The sequence below is a fragment of the Diadema antillarum genome, unplaced genomic scaffold, assembly GCF_040938485.1.
Source record: "Diadema antillarum isolate AM-2024a unplaced genomic scaffold, OU_Dant_1.0 seq00001140_RagTag, whole genome shotgun sequence".
Classification (NCBI taxonomy): Eukaryota; Metazoa; Echinodermata; class Echinoidea; order Diadematoida; family Diadematidae; genus Diadema; species Diadema antillarum.
Window position 1 is genome coordinate 421929 of NW_027271952.1, and position 19762 is coordinate 441690.

Consider the following 19762-nt stretch of genomic DNA (forward strand, 5'->3'; position numbering starts at 1 on the left):
TTCCTCAATCTCTTAACAATTTTTTTCTTTCATCACATAATAAATACTATTAACCTAATCACTTACCCAAAAAATAATTTCTTTCCAGCTTTCATTCAATCCAACCTAAAATATCCCGTTCGTTGTAATCGATAATAAATTTACAATCGATATATATTAGACTTTTTAACCACGAGGATTTTCGTCTTTCGCAGATTATTTATCCGCACAATATCGGTACTTGTATACTAACAGTGTGATTAGAGACTAATGTGAAAAATATCCATAATCGATCTGCTTATAGAACTTCTAATTAAATATTTTTTATTATACTATATATCTTTTTCAAACCCTTAAACCTATCTCATATAATTTATTTATTCTTTTGCTATTAAAAATCTTATATTTGGCAGTTTGATATTGCTCATCAATCGGTAATTTAAGCCAATAGCGCATGGGGGATATGCATTACCAAATTGGCAGCTGAAAACCGGCGAGATGGCGATGTTGTCGGCTAACATTTTGCGACGGATTACGCGATTTCATCCTAATCGTGTTACATTTTCAGCAAATCAGGTATATTTCTGTTTGAATGTACTTCAAGTGGTATGTCAGTATGTCAATTATATGTGAATCCACATCAGTAACGAAGTCTTACTTTCATTTATTACACCCTTCCGATCCCTCATAATCATCAAATGGTCATAGTCGTACATAGTCCGTACAGCATATTACTGGCAATGCATACAGACTGTGTAGGCTGATATTGTGTGCACACAATACACAGTCACAGTAAATTTTACAGTATGGCTAATCGTTGATGTTGAGGGGTCTAGAGGCAGAGCTCTAACGTTATCGCGCACGAAAGTTTGTGACGCTCTTATAATAGAATTATTCCACTATCATACCTGAATTTCTCCATGAATATCACGAAAATGCAGAAAAATCACCTCCCAGAATCTCCTGATGATACGATGACGGAGTACCCGAGTAGTTTCTAGTTCTACTCGAGTAGTGCGCTGTCGCCGTTTGTATGTCAGACTTGAATTTCTGTGTTCAATTCTCGGGGTAAATTTATAAATGTCCCGCAACTGCCCTATGTTAGTTTCATGTGCGAAAGTGTCTGCCCCTCTGCGGCTGTAACGTGCTTCGGCTTTCGTAGAATATTATAAACATCAATCAAACAAATTACGAATTCTATCGGCTATGAACTGATGAACGAGACAAGCGAGACGACACGTCTAGGCTACAACATCCTTAATCGGCTTATAAAACAGATTTTAAGCTATGGTTGGTAAATTACAAGGTAAAAAATTGGAAATTTAGTGAAAAAGTTGTTCGAAATAAAGATTTCTTACCTGCTTCCGTCTCATGTTTAGCGGTTGTCAGGTATGTTTATTCCATGGGCGTATCGGCAAATTTTATGCTTAGTCCCACGTGTAATATCAGTTCGGGAAACCCACTCACAAGGGGGGCCCCTCCTTGTAAGTAACCCGTCCCCCTTATAAGTAACGGAGACTTTCATTCATTCAGGTGGATGCCACCTCAATGAACGAAAGTCTCGGTACTCAGTCGCCACGTCTGCACTCAAGCATTGCCGCGCCGCCGCGCCTGGCGACACTCACGCCAGTAATCGCTCGCATTTCAGCATTCGCATGGGTCGTTTGACATCGCATTTAAATCCATGATTTTAGATATGATGCCTCGAACCGATTTTGCTCAAATTTCGTGAGTAACTAGGAAACTTGTGAAGCTTTATGGACATAATCAAGCGAATTGCCGCAGTCCTTTCATTTTCGCGTTGCATTGCAAAAAAGCGTGGAGACTCCTTATAAGGGGTGCCCCGGGGGTTACTTATAAGGGGGACGGGTTACTTATAAGGAGGGGCCCCCCTTGTGAGTGGGTTTCCCGAACTGATATTGCTTGCTATACGCAGTTTCGCGATGCGCGACCATTAAGTCCCTGTGCGAGATCTAATCCCCTTACTTAATAATACTATACACGCACGGCCACAAGATCAACTTCACTTCGGCTGTTATTTTGTGAAGTTGTAATGTGGGTTTTGTCATGCCTGTATACGGCATAGCATAACGTTAGTTCCGGTGTAGAGAAATGGGCATACTCGTGAAATAGGCCCCACCGCTGTGTGGCCGTACTAAATACAACCCTACCTAACCCTAACTTAACCTTGCTTGCCTGCTAACATACGGGTACACGCGCACTGCGGTGGGGCCTATTTCATGATTTTGCCGATAAATGATCCCTACAGATAGCTTGACTGGAGTCTATCTATCACCACAGTGGCACAGACTGTCATGTAGATCTAGACTTCTACCTAGTTCTAATTTTACTAGCTTACCGTACTAGTGGTGACATCAGTGGTGTATATTGCCATTGATTAAGTTCCAACCGTGTACTGAGCACTACTGTTTGACTGCCGTATGCCATGTACACAGTTTAAGCAGCGCCTCAGTCAACACAGCGCAAGCGCAGATCCCCGAAATGCATACTGTAAAACGAGGAATTTTTGCGTGCACTTTAATTTCGTGAATTTCGCGAGCGCCAAGATTCGCGAATTAAAATGCACGCGAAAGTCATTGTTTACACTATTATGCATTGAACGCCAGTGGCACTTGGCGAAAATTTCATGTCACGAAGAAGGCTGCTGGTTCCAATTCGCGAAAAATTCTTGCTGCGAATATATCATGTTTTACAGTAATTCATGTCGCCCCAGAACCCACTGAGAATGCCTGCCGCTCCACCACTCAACTCCCGATTGCGTACAGAATATTGTTATCTCGACTATCGGCTGTGCGATCGCAGCAAGGAGAGAGCTAAAAAGATCTTGGCCTCTTCTCTCTTGGGCTCTCTCCGCTCCGCGATGCGCTTACCAGGTCTTACCTCATTGCTGATTGGCTGAGCCACCCACGACTGCATTGGCCGTGTGTATTGTGAGCACTGTGTCTCGCTTGCTGCATCGCTAGCATGCACAGCGCGTGTAGGCACTGTACACTATCCCGCTCTCGTAACCCGTTTGTATGTACTCTAACAGCCTCGCAGCACACCGCTGGTATTGGGTAGGTCGCTTGCTACAGAAATCAAACATTTTCAACATTGATTTATATGTGCACTTCAAACATCCTCACACATACATTGCACATACTCGCACACGGTAAAAGTAGTATCAAAACACAGATAAATCGCTGGAGAATTCAAGACAAAATATCACGAGGATGAAAAAAAATTGCATGTATGACCAAAACTACTCCTTTGATGACATATTCCTGGCACAGATAGAGGGAAAATTCCATAATATAGGGCGAAATTATACGGAAAATTTACATTGTTTTCCAATAAGCCATGGAGGTGTACATGGTATCAACGTAAAGCTCATGAATGGGAGAAAGTGATGATGTCATTTTCGGAAGGCATTATGGGAGAGCAAGCCGACCAATGAGGGAAAACCTTTCATAGTTGAAAGCGATAGCAAACCGATCATCAACCGATACTAGCTTGCCGTCGTCTGCTATGGTGGGTTTCATGGCATGGTGCGTGCAGTGCGCTGAGCGAGACATGACGTCATCGCTCGTGAACGGTGGGAGTGCAAACTGTAGTGCTGAGTGATGAAATGGCGGAGTACGTAGCCGTAGACTGAGAATATGATGGGTCTACTGAGCAAGTGTCAGTACATTGCATAATAGTGTAAAGTGTGACACTGCACTGTCACTGTGGCCTGTGTATTAGCGTTGTAGTTAGACCCCCTACGCATTGACCACTTTTTGATTAAATACCTTGTATTTTAGAAAATATCTCTCAGTTTCATCTTTGATATACTCATTTCACTCAAATGGTCAAGCAAGGAAGGCAGAAAATACCGCAGATTCATATCCTGGGCTTGCCTTTAGATTGTTGGCTTGTAGACAACTAGTCGAAAGTGCAGAATTCTTGATGACAAATGCAAGTAACATCTTTTTACTGCACGCTGCTGGTGCAAGCTCATTTTAAATGACTGCCCACTCTCCCATTGATAAAGTGAATGGCAAAGACATGTTAACAATGCAATTTAATTATGTGTATTAGCCTATTACTAATGAGGGTTTTCTTTAGTCCTTTTTCCTATTGTTTCTTTGGGTTATGTACCTGTAAAGCAAGCTGCCCATGATTCGACCATAACGCCGTCCAAAATTTGACTGCCTGCTACATGTAAAACATATAGCGTGTGGTCGAATGTTGGCTCGGGAGGGGGGGGGGGTGGTCGAACCTTGGCATTTTTGCTTTATCACCCTAATTTCTCTTGTTTTGTATTCATGTTCGAATATTCCAGCATATTGCACTCCGTCCCAAATGTATTTTTTATTTTAAATGCAAAAAAAGCCAATGTGCGAGGGTCATCGATCTAAATACATTTTGTACATGTACGTGTAGGTGGTCGATGAGTAGTAGACTTTCTATAATGTAAAATTGATCAGCATTAGATCGGGCTCGATGCAGGAACTAAAAATCAATGTGCAATGGTTTTGGCAATTTAAAGAAGTTCAAAATTTGAAGAAAAAAATGCATATAAATGTGTTTGTCTGCCTGTGTGTGTCAGTCTTTATGTGCGTGGTCTTGTGCAATCAAGGACCTGCATGTCTATCCAACTTCATTCAACTTGCCATAAATCATTTTGTTGTACGATGTTTTTTTTTTTTTTTTTTTTTTTGGTTTTTTGTTTCTCCTGGTTTCTTGAAAGGGTTGTTGTATGGCTAATGGCTAATGGCAATGTTACATGGCTAACAGTTTCAGATAGTGCAGGCAGTGTACACGGAGATCGCTGGTATTTGTAAACTAAAAAGCGAGTTGTTTTAAGTGACGACATGAAAGTCAACGTCTATATTGACACTACCCAATGACTGATTTAGTTCAAAATTACGTGAGTGACTGCAAATTACAATGTACAAAATAAGCTGTTAAGTATATCATGTGATTTTTAATTTTGGTGCAATTGGGTTTCTGGAATTTGAGATATCTACCTGGATCCGAAAGTTCATTAGCGCTGGTTCTATTCCAGTTCAAGACTGCAGGCACAAAATGTAGGCTTCTACTTGGGGTTTGTTACTGGGTAAATTCCAATAATTTAGGGTAATACTCCAGGTTTGTATCTAGTCTATGGAATTACATGGAATGACATGTTTGCAGCTGCAGCTGGCTGGTGCCTTCTTCCATATTTATGATTTATTACTGCAATCCTTGTCTACTTTGCAGTTGTGTAATAATTGTACAAATTCAATACTTTAGTATGTTATTTAATACTTTGTTAGTTCTTGATAAAATTATAAATGTCATAAGCAATGCTGTTATGCAGGATGCATGCAGTGTATGTGGATATGCACACACACACACATACAAAAAAAAAAAGAAAATAGGTATGCTACACACTGCAGTATACTCCCTGCCTGTGGGCATTTTGAAGTTCGCTAATTATTCAGGAAAAGGTTTTTGACAGCCAATATGAATATGCAAATAGTGAAGTGATGATGTTATCCCCTGAAAACTTGCAATGTGATTTATACATACAAACTTTTGTAAAATTTCCAGTTTTTCATTCAAATGCTAGTACGCTCCAATATAAATTCCTGATATCTAATTGATCATCATTCTGAAGTTATTCAACCAGAAATTACATGTACAAATTATGTTTAGCAATTTACAACAGAAACATTGAATTTATATATATATTTTTTTGTACATGATCAATGGAAAATTGTGAGGTTATTACAGTTGTACATCATCAGCTCACTAATTTGCATATTCATATCATCTTTACAAGAACTGTTCTACAGAAATTAGGGAAATTCTACAAAATCATAACGTCCCTAATTCTTATCCAATATTGATTAAATACTCACTGTTACACTCATAAGATTTACTCTTTCTTAGGGCAAGTCCAAGATAAGGTCCCCTCAGAAGGCAAAATTTCATCTTTGCTCAATATTAACATGTTTGGTATCATTTTGAAGCTTATGAGTTGAAGTTTTGATTTCCGTGGCGGAAAAAATGATATTATGTAAATTTATGCAAATTTCAAGGGCTTCATTTGCATATATGTGAAACATAGCGTTACGTATGGGACATTTATAAAAATTCATATTAATTCAAAGGAAAGCAACTAATATTTGATTACAGTATGGACATAAGAAGTTCATCACATAGTTTAACGTGGTATGAAAATGTAGGGATTATGCAAATGATTATGCAAATTAGCTCGTGTCCTATCATGAGATGTCCCATACGTAACAAAATGAGGTCATTTTTTTAGGTTTTTTCTGAAATTGCTAAGGTTATTTTAATGCCCTTTTGGAAAGTTCTAATTTATTGCTTAGAGAAATTAAATTCCAGAGAAAAAAGAAAAAAAAGTAGAAGAAATATTTTTTATGAGGCATTGAAATAATGTTACGTATGGGACAAATGCGTTACGTATGGGACATCCTCATACATATTGCATGTGAATGCATGTAGCTAGCTGGGAAGGTCTCTCAGTACACAAATGGTCAATCATCCTGAAGAAAGCATCCCAACATTGTAGCTACTTTTTGAGTTATAGACACTTGAAACAATACATGAACTTGACTGAACAATTTTCAGAAAGGGGGAGGGGGGAATGGCAAAATACGCAATGAAAAGTCAGCATTAAAGGGATGGTACAGTTTTTTGTAGAAATGGGGATTCAGTTTTCAACATTTAAAGAGATGATTGGAAGCCAATTATATGAATTACTTAAGAGCATAAAATCCTAAGACTAGAGGAATCCAAAGTTCATGTGATGGAGATCCAATTTGAAATGGTTGTGATATATATATTAAAAAAAAAGTAAAATGATTTTTTTTTTTAAATTGCAAGTGATACACAAATTGTCCTTATTCAGTTTTCAGTAGTAGCCACAACAAAATTCATGGGTATACATACTGAGGTGTGACTCGAATCAATGACCTGACTGCTAGACAGACATCATATATCTACTCGATCACTGGGGTTCCACGCAGCAGGTATTGCTTATTTATTAAACTTAATATTTCTTGTGTCAAGTTGTTTTTTATTGAAACTAAATGACAAACTGCCCTTCATCAATGGAAGTAAACACTTTAAACTACCAGGTATTCAATTTTTCAGTAGTAACTATCCTAATAAAAATAGGGCATACATACTCAGGTTGGTCATAAAAAATATAGAATATGATTGAATGTGATTATGATGGTAAACATCTGGGGAATATTGTTCCCTTGTCAATCTGGATCAGTATTTGAGTAGTTTCAACTGATTCTACTTCAATGATTATGCAAAATACCCATAAACATGGTTCTTCACACACTAAATCAATGGGGGACAAACTGTCCCATACGTAACTGTCCCATACGTAACACGTCATGTCTGTCTTTAATTAGAACCTGTAATTAGAGCTTTTTGCCTAATGACATGAAACTTACCTGTGATAATCTTGAGTGTTGTGACTTTCATCACAGTGAGTTACAAGTTGTAGAATGATGTACTTTCAGAGAGTTTTGAGGTTGGAAAAAATGTTAAAAAAAACAAAATTTTTCTGGTCCCATACGTAACGGCACATATTTTCCCTTCTAGAATATAATTGTCATGGTCATTTTTCTCAATTTTTTACATGATTATACTTCTCCTAGATATCAATCACCATGATGAAGTTCAATATGATCAAAGGCCATTAATGCTATTTTTCAGGTCATAAAAGTCTCTAAATGTCCCATACGTAACGTGCGCGTTATCTTGGACTTGCCCCTTATCAGACTAACTTATAACTGGACTGAAATTCCTCTTTAAAGATCCAGTAGCATGGAGACACCATGGAAATGGATTTGGAAGGCTGGCTGGCTGGGATATATATATTTGAGAATGCCTTTAGCAAAGTGTGTACTGCTTTCTCGCTGATCTCTCTGTATTACACACACAGCCAAAGAATCTCAACTGGAGTCGACTGATACCAATAGAGCGTACGCTTTAATGCACATGCAATTGCTGATAGGCACTGTATGTGTTTTTTAGCTGAATGTGAAAATTTCACGCATTAGTGATTAAAGATGAAATACTTGATGTAAAAAATTAATACATTATCAGGCTTTATTTTGCACAGAGCTGTTTGAAGTTGAAATTAGAATTAGGGAGGAAGAGTATCGCTGTTCTGTTCTTGTACTGGAAAATTTTTTCTAGATAAAAATCATGAAAAAAAAATGATATAAGTCAAGGGTATACCTGCTCTGTTCCTGTTGGGGAAAATTTTATGTGGATAAAAATCATGGGTGTAATTGTGTGTGGCATTATCCCATATATACCACAAGAACAGTAATCACAGTTTAATAAATTGATATGAATTGATTCATATTCCATGATTCATTCAAATTAGTTCAAAGGGTGATCAGTGATAACCCCGACCATATGCTAATGAGATCTTATTTTGAATGTCAGAGACGCATGAGCAATGTAAGTAGAAAATAGTGTCTTTTCACTTTTAACATGATCGTCTGCATTTTCTAATCAGTGTGATTTATTTTAGCTTTTAAACCTTGCTAATTGAAACTCATGGATTATTTGCAAGGCTGGAAATAGTGTGCAGTTTAAAATCACTTATAAAAAAAAAAAATCTCTGAAATGATCAAGCTAGTGCTCTTGTGACTTACACCCTACAGTTTAGAAGCAAGTTTTGATAATTTGTGTATCATTAAGATGCACAAACAGATGAAAGTCATGCACGGAATTTATAATAATATACCTGACAAATTAAAATGCCATCAATTATCTCGGTTTTCTCTTTACAAAAATCTTAGCCATGCCATAGACATTTCGTGTAGCATGTGTGTGTGTGTGTGTGTGTGTGTGTGTGTGTGTGTGTTTAGAACAAAACAGATGAAGAAAAGTCTTCCGTAGCCTAGAGATGCCCTTTACATTTCAATAACTATGGGATTCTGATGAAACTCCCACAATTCTGTTGATTTTATTTGATTCTACCAAAACAGCAAAAGCATGACAGTGAATTGCATCTTACCAGTTGCGACACAGGAAACCTTTAAGTTGCCATGGATTGCTCAATTTCTCATTTTCTGTTTTGTCTTTGCAGACTTGCTTGCCAAGGACCATTCAGAAGGAACTTGGTAAGTACAGGACAGCTGTGAGTAGTTTTTATGCCTCCGCCACTAAGTGGTGCCGGAGGCATTATGTTTTTGGGTTGTCCGTCCGTCCGTCGGTCTGTCCTTCTGTCCGTCCGTAATGAATTTTGTGGACAGCGTAATTAAGAAACTTTTTGAGGTATCTTAATGAAACTTGGCATGTATGTGTATTAGGGGGTGAAGTTGTGCCTATCAACTTTTGGGTGCACATGCTCAAGGCCAAATGTCGAAAGGTCAAGGTCAAATACGTAAAATTTGACTATTTCCACCATATCTATGCAATGCTTGAAGATATTTTCTTGAAACTTAGTGTATACATGTATTACCTAATTAAGATTCTCTGGTGAAAATTTGGGGACATTAGGTCAAAGGTCAAAAGGTCAAGTAAAAATATTAAAACTTCACTTTTTTCTCTGTAACTTGGAAATTGTTCAAGGTATCTTCATGGAACATAGTATATATACATGTACTAACTGGCAGTAATCATCTAGAGAATGAAGGGTTCATGGGGTCAAAGGTCAGGGGTCAAAGGTCAAGGGCAACTCTTCAAAATTTTACTATTTCCCTCATATTTATGCAATGCCAGCAGGATTATTTTTTTTACACTTGGTGTATGCATGTTTAACCTAATAGAGATTCTCTGGAAACTTCTTTTGTTTTTTCTTTTTTCGTTTTTTTTTGCCTCGAAGGTCAAAAGGTCAAAGATCAAGGGAAAGTGCTGAACTCACTTTTTCCTCCATATCTCGGAAGTGGCTCAAGTTATCTTGAAACTTTCTATATGTACATATTTATGGGCAATTCCGCAGTTAGGTGGACATGACATGGATAAAAGAAATGTGCCTCTTTATCTTACTCTTTAATTTAGGTATTAACTAATGCCATGGATGTTCACCAATCACTAAGGTCTTTCAAATTCAGTAGATTTTATTTTTCATATTCATTGATTTTGCGAGATCTAAAACCATCATTTAAAATGTACATGTGGGACTGGGGATGCTGAAATTCACTTAAATGCAAATTACAGTGGGTTGCTTTGAAATTTTTTCCTCAAATTTTTGCTAAAAGGTAAAAGATGAATACATTTAAATACTCCAGAAGTCATGTGACATTTTGTTGATTACAAAAGGGTGAAATGACCTGCGGAATTACTCCGGACAAATGTAACGTTACTAACCGTAACATTACTAACCATGCATTTGGGGTCTAGCTAATAAATCATCGGTCGAACTGCTAAAAATATTTGTGTGAACATTTGTCATGATGCAATAATTGAAATTAATGCAACATTTTGTTTTAAGTAACTTGAAATTTTGCACACTTTTTGTTTTAAGACATTGATTTTTTTGTCATGTCCTTTTTTCGTAACGTTACTAACCAGCCCTTTTAGTTGCCATAGCAATTCTAATATTTATTGGATTGTACTCATTCTTTTCTATATCATAGACCTAGGAAGGATGAACATGTTTTAAAATGATTTTGACTTGAAATGAATAAATGGTGATTTAGTAGTAAAAATAAATATCTAAATTTCTTTAAATGTAACGTTACTAACCGCGGAATTGCCCTTATGCATGTTCTGCCTGACAGTGATTATCCTATGAATTCTAGGGTCAAAGGCCAGATGAAAATGGTAATAATGTACTTTTCAATACAGAAATTGCACTTTTTCTCCACACCTTGAAAATTGCTCAGTACATAAACTTATGAATGGGTCAAAGTCAAGTTAAAGTCCTTAAATCCCCAAATACATGCTCTCCTATTCATCCAGTTAAATCTAGGTCAAGGAAGGTGAACATTCAATACATTTGTGACAAACTTTTCATTTTAATATTTTGCCAATTTTGTGAAAATGTTATCACACATTGTCCACATGTACTATAGATCTATTAGGAGAATCATGCATTATGGCGGAGGCATACCAGTCGCCTTAGCGACATTTCTAGTTAGCCATAGTTTACACAGTATTCAAATCCGCAACATGACTTAACTTGGAGATAATTAAGTAGACTTCTCTCAAGCAGCATTGAGATGTCATATTTGCAAGTGATGGTAAACTACAGCTGAATTACAAGTAGTGTTCTGATCATTAGATGTCAGAAATAATTATTGCCATCAATGTGAAATCTTTTAAAATGTAACATTCTTTTGTACCTTTCAGCAGTGGCAAGAAGAAACAATAGTTCTTGTCTCTATTATAGTATCCTATGAGGGTTTTAGGCTCACGAAATGCATGATCTTGACTTGTGAAGCTTACATGTACAATGCATGCATGTATAGTTCTCATAGATGGGTGTGGATAAAATGTTCTCCAAAGCAAAAACATCCTCAAATAACCGTATTGATGTCAAAGACCAAGTAAGTTAAATCTATTGTCAATCTGGCAAGAAGGTACAGACATATCAACAATGTAGGTTAATGTGCATTGTAATTATAAATTTGTGTTCAGCGATTGACTACTTAAATTCTTAAGTATTGGCAAAATAAAACTGAATGAAATGGACTTGTGTATGGGGAAGATTAGAATTGTTCCGTTCTGCTCTTTCATCATAAAGTTAATGTTATCTATGACCAAATAGCTTACGCACGATGATATCATAGGTATTTAATACTATGAAGAATATTTATGATGATAACTTTGTTTGATACTGATTGTTTTAGAATTAGGTAATTGATTAAATGGGAAGTAGCAACATTCTTGTCCAAATTTCATGTGCCTGTACATTGTACATCATGATTTATATACTATGTACATGACATTTTCTGTGATATCATCAAAAATATGTGTGAAGACAACAAAGTTATGGTGATTTTGGATAGCTTCAGGCAAAGACTACCCTGTGCTCCAAAGCATACTTCTGCCAATTCATTTGCACAAAGTGCAGGTTGATATTTTTATGGGTGATTATACTATGGTACATGTATGTTGTGATGTCCTTGACTATAGAAGGATCTATGTAAAATTTGATGATGAAGAGATGTTTTATAAGCAATTTGGAAGAGAAGCCAGAAGGTCACACTGCTACAGTATGTATTACATTACTCTTTTACTGTTGCAAATCATTTATACTGTTAGGACGATACAACTGTATTTTATCTCAAATAAGAAGTTGTGATGGATTCCATTGATAATGATTAACTTCAGTGGTTTCAGATAAAAATGAAAAGAAGTTTGTGAAAAACAAATTGGCAAATAATAGAAGTGATGCCATTTAAATGACATTACATTGTATTTAAAAACAAAGAATGTGAGATTTCTGTTTTCTTAGATTTTTTTTTTTAATGGACTTTTCCTCTCTGTCTTGGAGGATTATAACAACTTCATTGTTATCAAGCCATACAGAACATGTGAAAGCAGCCTTAGTTTGTATGCTCAGATTTTATTTGATATTGCTTACCTTTCTAACTTACTGCAGTCATTAGAAATTACTTTTACATGAGAGTATTTTTCCCCTGATAGAATGTCAATACATGACTATCGAGCATTATACGATTTTGGTCATGTACATTTCAACATTGTGAATGTTGTGTGATAAACTGCACTGACTTTATGCTCAAATGCGGATGTTACTATTGTTACTATTGTTACTACTGTATTTTGATTCATTTTCAAATGTTATGCATGACCAGAATGAATATATTAATGGAATATTAGAAGTAAATATGAGTTGCATAGATTTTTTTCTCCCCTCTAGAACAACATCAGACAAAGGAAAAAGGATATTGAGTGTTATTTTGTAAACATATGAGGCAAGGTTTAATGCAGTATGAAAGTTGCTGCAACCAAGAGTAGTGGAATGAGAATGATTCATTGAGAATTTGAGATTCGTAGAGAAAATGTGAATTATCTATGTAACTTTCTCAGTATTTTTTCTATTTTGCTCAAATTTTCGCATTTCACTGCTCTGCCTGCACAGAATTGTATTTATTTGTTTGTTTATTTGTGTTTGCTTGGGAGGTGTGGGGGGGGGGATATATTCTTATTTAAAAGTGGCCAAAACATTCTCGCATTTGTCTGCATTGCCTTGAGTTTGCTATACTTTTGATGAGGTATGAAACTCCCTGGACAACAAAATTAGTCCTATCTTTTGCTTTGTTACAAGACAAATGTATTCCCCTCTCTTTTATCTTTCCATCACTACTTGGCGATATGCAGAAGTGCATATTTTACACATTGTTTTCATTGTGAGAATAACAATTTGTCTCTCTTGCTCTGCCCGGGGCAGGCTCTGATGGCTGCCCAGGAAGATTCTACAGCAGACACTGCCAGCAGTCTCTAAGGTAGGTAGACCACAGTCTTACCCCATCCTCTCTCCCTCGCCACGGCCGAGCGTCTTTTCATGCTGGCTCTTAATTTCACCCCCCAGTAACCACATTAACGGTGCTGACGGGCGACTTGTTGCTTTCCATTCACTGGCTGCACAAAGGATCCCCCCTACCACCGATTGTTGGTAGCTTTATTGATCGCAAGAGTATGGAAACTTGGGGTCCTTCATTTCCATTCTTACAATCATATTGATATGGATCATTAATAACGAAAGAAGGCCACAGCGGGAGTACAAATTGTCTCGCGCATGGCGGATTATGAATAATTCACACCCCTGCTTGGATGCATTAAGAAGATCAACAAGACGACAATAAAATAAGGGAGTTTTATTGATGCCCTCTTTCCCAGTCAGATGAAATAGAATGATATTAATTTCCATCTCTCTCTTTCTCTCTTGGTGTGCTGTTATGCAACGAAGCATGGACAAGTGATGGGGCACTCTTGTGTGGCAGGATAAGCAGAAAGGATGCTGCTCATCTTGCAAGTTGGTCAGAAATGGGCAGAACTCGGGGGAGAGACAATGCAAATATTGTAGCTCTCATGAATGAAATACAAATCAGTCATCAAAATGGAATCGGTTGTCATCGGAAATGAATGAATTGGCAGCAGGGAGCACACAATGGGAATAAATTGCACTGCAGAATTAGCGTTTTTCCAAAACTTGGGAAGGTGGAAGAAACCTCTCCATCAGCTAGATAATAAGTCTGACCCATTTTAAGTGCCCACAAATTATCTTGCATCCCCTTGATTAGGTGTAGTGCTCCGCTATTAGATTAGAAGCGAGAGTCTCTTTTTGTGTGTGGGTAAATGCACTCTGGAAGTAGGCTTGCGCTATCAGTCATCTGAGGGAAATCAATTGGAATTGATGAAGGAGATGGATGCAGCTTGCCGCGGCAACAGGTCTCTGCTTGGCTTGAGACCGATGTGTGAGGATTAGCCTCTAATGTGTCGCTCGTTTGTAATCTTTTACCAGCGTGGTGAAAGGCTCATTGCAAAATTGGCTAATGTGTAATTTTTCCTCTGAGATGTATATTCATTAAGTTTCAATGTCATATCCTCAAATTTCACTGGCGTTTGCCTTCTATTGTGATGGCAAAGTGTCATTCCCGTGGGCCTTCTTGTGTTTAACCACATCTTCATCCCTCCTTTACCAAGCAGAAAGGCCTAGATATAGCGAGCAGTTAAGTGGCTTCTTCACAGTCATAGCAATTATGGCCTTCGTAATTAAAGTACCAAAACTGCCATATATAGACAGACAGTCATGTTCCACACAAAGGGTGTATTTGTGTGTGTGTGTGGGGGGGGGGGGGGGAGGCAAAATAACTCTGCCCCCTGCACCACTGGGCAGCCATGTTTACAAATTGCTACCGATGAAACCACTTATCTGTATATGTAAGCAAAGCTACAACATCAAGGTGGTTATAGCTATGGAAAAATTTCTGTGACAGAATGCATCTGTCTGTCTGTGTTTGTGTACAATATTTTTGTTAACTATAAATTTGAAATAACATAAAAATCTCCTTAAAGCTAGATTTCACCCCCATGCTAAGTGAACAAATGAAGAGAAAGAAGAATTTCAGCATATTAGACATATAGCATAAAGAAATTTTAAGACTTTGAAGGAGTTTCACATCCATTTCAATAAAACAGTGCTATTCAATTGTCAAAACGACATTTGCTAGGTTATGATGTCATTTCCCCATGAGTCTTCTGTTGACCTGCACACAAATCTTTAGTAGATTTCAGTTGTTGTACTGAATTCTAGTAGAAACAGTTGTATCCAAGGCATCAAATTATTGTGACGTTGAAGTAACCTGGCAGTGATGCCTGTAGATGGAAAGTGGTTGCAGTTTGCTAAAGTATTGACTAAAGATACTATTTTTGTAAGATCTTCTGAGCAAACCAATGTGAGAGTTATGAGGTAATGACATTATTACTTTGTGTGATGTACAAATGTGGCTGTGACCTCGGTCACTGTCCACTGAAAACAAGACGCTTGTTCATCTTGTGTCTGATTTTGATTGAAAAGTGTGCCCTTGTGTTCGGTTGATTTTACTTTACTCTGTTTACGAAGGAGAGCCTGGATGATGAGTGGCTTTGCACTTTAAGTAGCATCCTGTTCAGAAGTAGGGAAAAAAGGGTTTAACAAGTTCTTGCAACAGCTTTAACCCAAATAGTGAGTCAATGCCATTTTTGGCATGCAAGAAACAGTGTCAGTTTTCGTTGAACTTGCAAGTTTTATGATAGCATGGTGAAGTAGGACTATTTACTTTCACACTGTTTTAGTGGTGCTCCTTTTCTTTTTTTCTTTTTTTTGTGTCTTTGGAATGTGTAATTGTTATACTGAGGTTTGTTTGTTTGTTTGTTTGTTTGTTTTCACACCCATGCTCACTTTAGTTTGATTCCCCCCCCCCCCCTTGTATGATGGGATTGCATTTCTATAGGCTACGACCTGTGGCAGCTGCACACCAGAGACTATGTGACTGGCAGTTCTTCAGCACACCTTGCAGGGAATTCAGAGTCACAGCTGTTGCCTGTATGTTCATATAAGATTTTCTTACTCTTCCTTATTACTATTAAGTTATAATTTGTGAAGTGATGGAGGCCCTCCTTTCCTTAGATAGTCTTCTCAGGCAATGTTGATCTATTTTGAGATAAAAGAACATCAAGTTTTGTGTGATTTTGCTGTGGGATGTCGTCGGAACAAAACCCTCGAGATGAGCAAATCTGACGTAGTGCCCAATGTGCAGAAAGACAAAAGATATGAAGGTATACAGACAAACTGTGAGACACATGGGCTGAATATGCTTGCTAAATGAAGTTTTATTATTATATTTCAGTAATTCTCCATCATATTGAGAATCCACTGTACTGATTTTTTTGTTATCTTTATTTTTTTTTGTGATTTCACTGCCTTGTATGTGCTTATTCTGTCCTCCATGAGATATAGCATGTTCTGATATAAAGGGTAACCAATTTTCGAGCTTAACTTCCATACCATTGATTAATCTTGCAGGACATATTTATTTGCAGGATTTAGTATGCCATAGGTTTGTAGTACATGTCAAACGTTCTCCAACGGTATGATTACACCTGGTTTCATTGACTCCACAAATTTTTATTCTCTCTCTCTTTTATTTTCCCCGTAATAAAGGTGATGAAGTGAGAGTAGTTGAGACGCCACCCTTTGCAGAGTCTGTGTCAGAGGGAGATGTGAGGTGGGACAAAGGTGAGTAACAGCACACCATTTTCTCAGAACATATGTCTTTGGTGTAAGTAGTGAGAATATTGATCCATTACAGGTTGGTTCAATGTTACGCATGTTCCTTAAAACCCTTCAGTGGTGCAAGATATCACAGTTTTTCCATAGTGAATAGCAGGAAGGTATTATAAAGTCCATCTTATGAGTCATCATCATTCGTACATAGAGAGTGAGAGAGAGAGACAGCGAGAGAAAGAGATTGAGAGAGAGCTGTGTCACGTTTGAAAACATCCATCTGCCTGTTCAGCTTAGCTGAGTCTCTCATTGCAATGGCATCATCTTTGCTACTTTAGATGTGATTGAAGAAAAGTAAAAGGGTGAGCACAGGTAGTTTGTGGGTGGAATGAATAGAGAAATAACTAGATAAATCAATCAGAATATTTAAAATACATCTAGTGAATGTGTGTTCATGAAAAGTTTATTTGTTTAGGCATTTACTACCAGGAAAAAAAAAGATGAGTTGTATATTGTCGCAAGACAACAAACATCAATATTTTTATCTATGTGTCCTTTATGACAGTGAAATGGGAAAATTATCAAACACTTATGAGCCCATTAGCTGGAAATCTAGTGAAGTGATTAATGTATTTTATGTAGGTTAATTTAATGTAGGTTTATTTACCCATTTTAGCCAAGAAAACCGAAATTGGGTCCATTTCTTATGTGATGCTACACATAATATTAATGAGAAGTTCTCGCATATAGTGTATATAAAGCTATAGTAGGTTGTATACTTACGTTTGTACAGCTTCTATTGCTATTGTCAGTGTTGAAGTATTAGTAACAGAGGTCAGAAGCAGTGAATAATTTCATTAATTCCCGGCAGGAGCCAGAATTGCAGCTATGAAATCATATTAAAGAAGTGGGTTGCCAGCCATTGAATAGTCAAATTTCACACAAGAAACTTGTCCGCGAGCCACGTGGTGAGACCGTTGGAGGCGTGATTCTGTACGATTTCAATATCAGGAAGGATTAGACAGGGCTATGAATCCATGTGAAAAGAAAAAGACATCAAGCACCATTCTTGGAAGCTGTGGCAACACACAGCTGTACTTCCCCTAGCTGCCAAAGATTTCCTCCGCCAAGTCGAAGAGGAGAAGCCCGTTGATGTGTGTGTGCAAGGGAGATCGATGTCGCGAAGATGCGGATGAAAGGGCTTCAGGGGTGATGCCGAGGGGGATATGAGCTTGAACCTGACAAGTTCAAGGTGTGAACAGCTGTGGAGGAGCCATGCGCTTCACACCGTGTGACTGCACAGGAGTGTCAGCATTTCCTTCTCGGACTTTTCCTCCAGATGGCATGCCTCTCAGAGACTTGTTGTCGTGATGTGTGTGGAAGTGGCGTTTGAAGTGAATTTAATACCTCAAGTGGGCGTCAAATATCGCAGATCAAGAAGGCAATGTCTGTCTAATGAAGCAAGGGTTGTTTTTCAACTTGGAAAACTAGGTTTTGTGGGCCTCTTTCTTTAGTTATTGAATAACTTGTGTCACCGTGTATTTGATGTTTGTGTGTTTGATTGTGTGTGTGTGTGTGTGTGAGTTTTTTTTTAATGGGGGGCAGATGTTAGATTCCTTATATATGCCTCATTGTGTTGTTGATTAAAAAAGGAAAGCGGTACCACTGGGCGAAAAAAAGAAGTCTTTATATGTGTTTTATTTTCCTATCATAGTAACAGCTTACCCTTGATTCTGGTTGATCTGATTTTGTAGTGCTTTTTATTTACTTGGCAGATACATGAATCAATAATCAACATATTAATTGTGGGCATCATTAGCGAGACAAGATAGATTGAATATAAGGCTTGAATGGTGAACTCCTGAAAATACAAATACAAGATACCACAGTAGGCTTGTGAAATTGATTTGTAGTGATACACAAGACAGTTTGTGAATAAAGCGTGCACTATTTTTTCATTATAGTATATATTCTTTAATGAATTCAACTGTACATTGTGTTATTGTATTTAGTGTGTATCAGTGATGTATGCCACTCTCTGAAGTTGAGAAATGCTTCTTTTCTTCTTCTTTTTTGTACTGTTATTTATTTTTTGCTATGCTCTGTGTAAGATTGACAAAGCCTATACTTTCCTCTTCACATTTTACTAACAAGGGTGGATTTGTTATGTGTAAATATTATCACTTTTGAATTCAAATAAGACTAAGAGGTGATATATATTTGTAAACCACATTTGAAAATCCAGAAGCTAAGTTGTAGCATCTTAGTGGGTTGAGTGAATGTGTCTGTCAGTGTGTGTCTATGATTTATTGTCTTTCCTTAGCAATGTACTTAACTCCAGCAGGAAGGCCATGGTGACACAGTCGGGATTAGGGGGATTAGGTAATCTCTAATCATTATCATTGACAATGAGTTCCCAGACATCTGTGTCAGTCTTTGAAGAAAGCACTCCATCTTGCTTGCTGATTGGTGTACAAAGCACAGTCAGTAAGGTTATATGCCATATTGACAGACCATTTCTTCTCCTGATCAGGAGCGTAGACAAACAGGAACAACGTGTACCTACTCAAAGTGTGCAAGCCAACAACAGACCGTCTGAAGAGCTCAGGGAAATAAGCAGAGATAATTATGGACATGCTCTTTGATAAGTTGGTTTCTGAATGCAAGGCCATGTAGTCAGTAATATTCTTATTTAAAGTGGCCAAGTGATGACCAAGTGATGGCGAGTGTCATCTACTTTACATTAAAATCTTCACATTCTTATTGATTTGTTTAGGGGTCTTAAATGAAAGAAAAAAAAAGTATGGCTGTGCTGTAAAACGGACATTCTTGAATTTAAATCATCCTCAAGCTATCAAGTAGATATGGACCCAGGAATTCAAGATGATGAAATGAATGTATATTCAGTATTTAATATCTGCGTTTTATGGTGGATCAACTCACTGCATTTAGGCCCTACATACGTAGACATATTTTTCCAATCATTTTCTTTTTTGACTGTCTTGCTATACATACATCACAGAAGTCTGCTGTCAGTAATAGTGTTATATTTTTAAATGTGTCATCTTGAACTAG

The 19762-nt window shown here is 37.4% G+C and overlaps 1 protein-coding gene across 1 annotated transcript in view; it reads left to right on the forward strand.

Moving 5' to 3' along the window:
• Positions 1-468: 468 nt before the first annotated feature.
• LOC139744149 (dihydrolipoyllysine-residue succinyltransferase component of 2-oxoglutarate dehydrogenase complex, mitochondrial-like) overlaps positions 469-19762 on the forward strand; it is a gene marked incomplete at its 3' end in the record, with an annotated part of 42861 nt that continues 23567 nt past the window's right edge. The window contains exons 1-5 of the mRNA XM_071654601.1: positions 469-555; positions 9098-9131; positions 13370-13424; positions 15915-16006; positions 16625-16699. Of these exons, the coding sequence (XP_071510702.1) occupies positions 478-555; positions 9098-9131; positions 13370-13424; positions 15915-16006; positions 16625-16699 (334 nt within the window). The remainder of the gene's footprint in view (positions 556-9097; positions 9132-13369; positions 13425-15914; positions 16007-16624; positions 16700-19762) is intronic.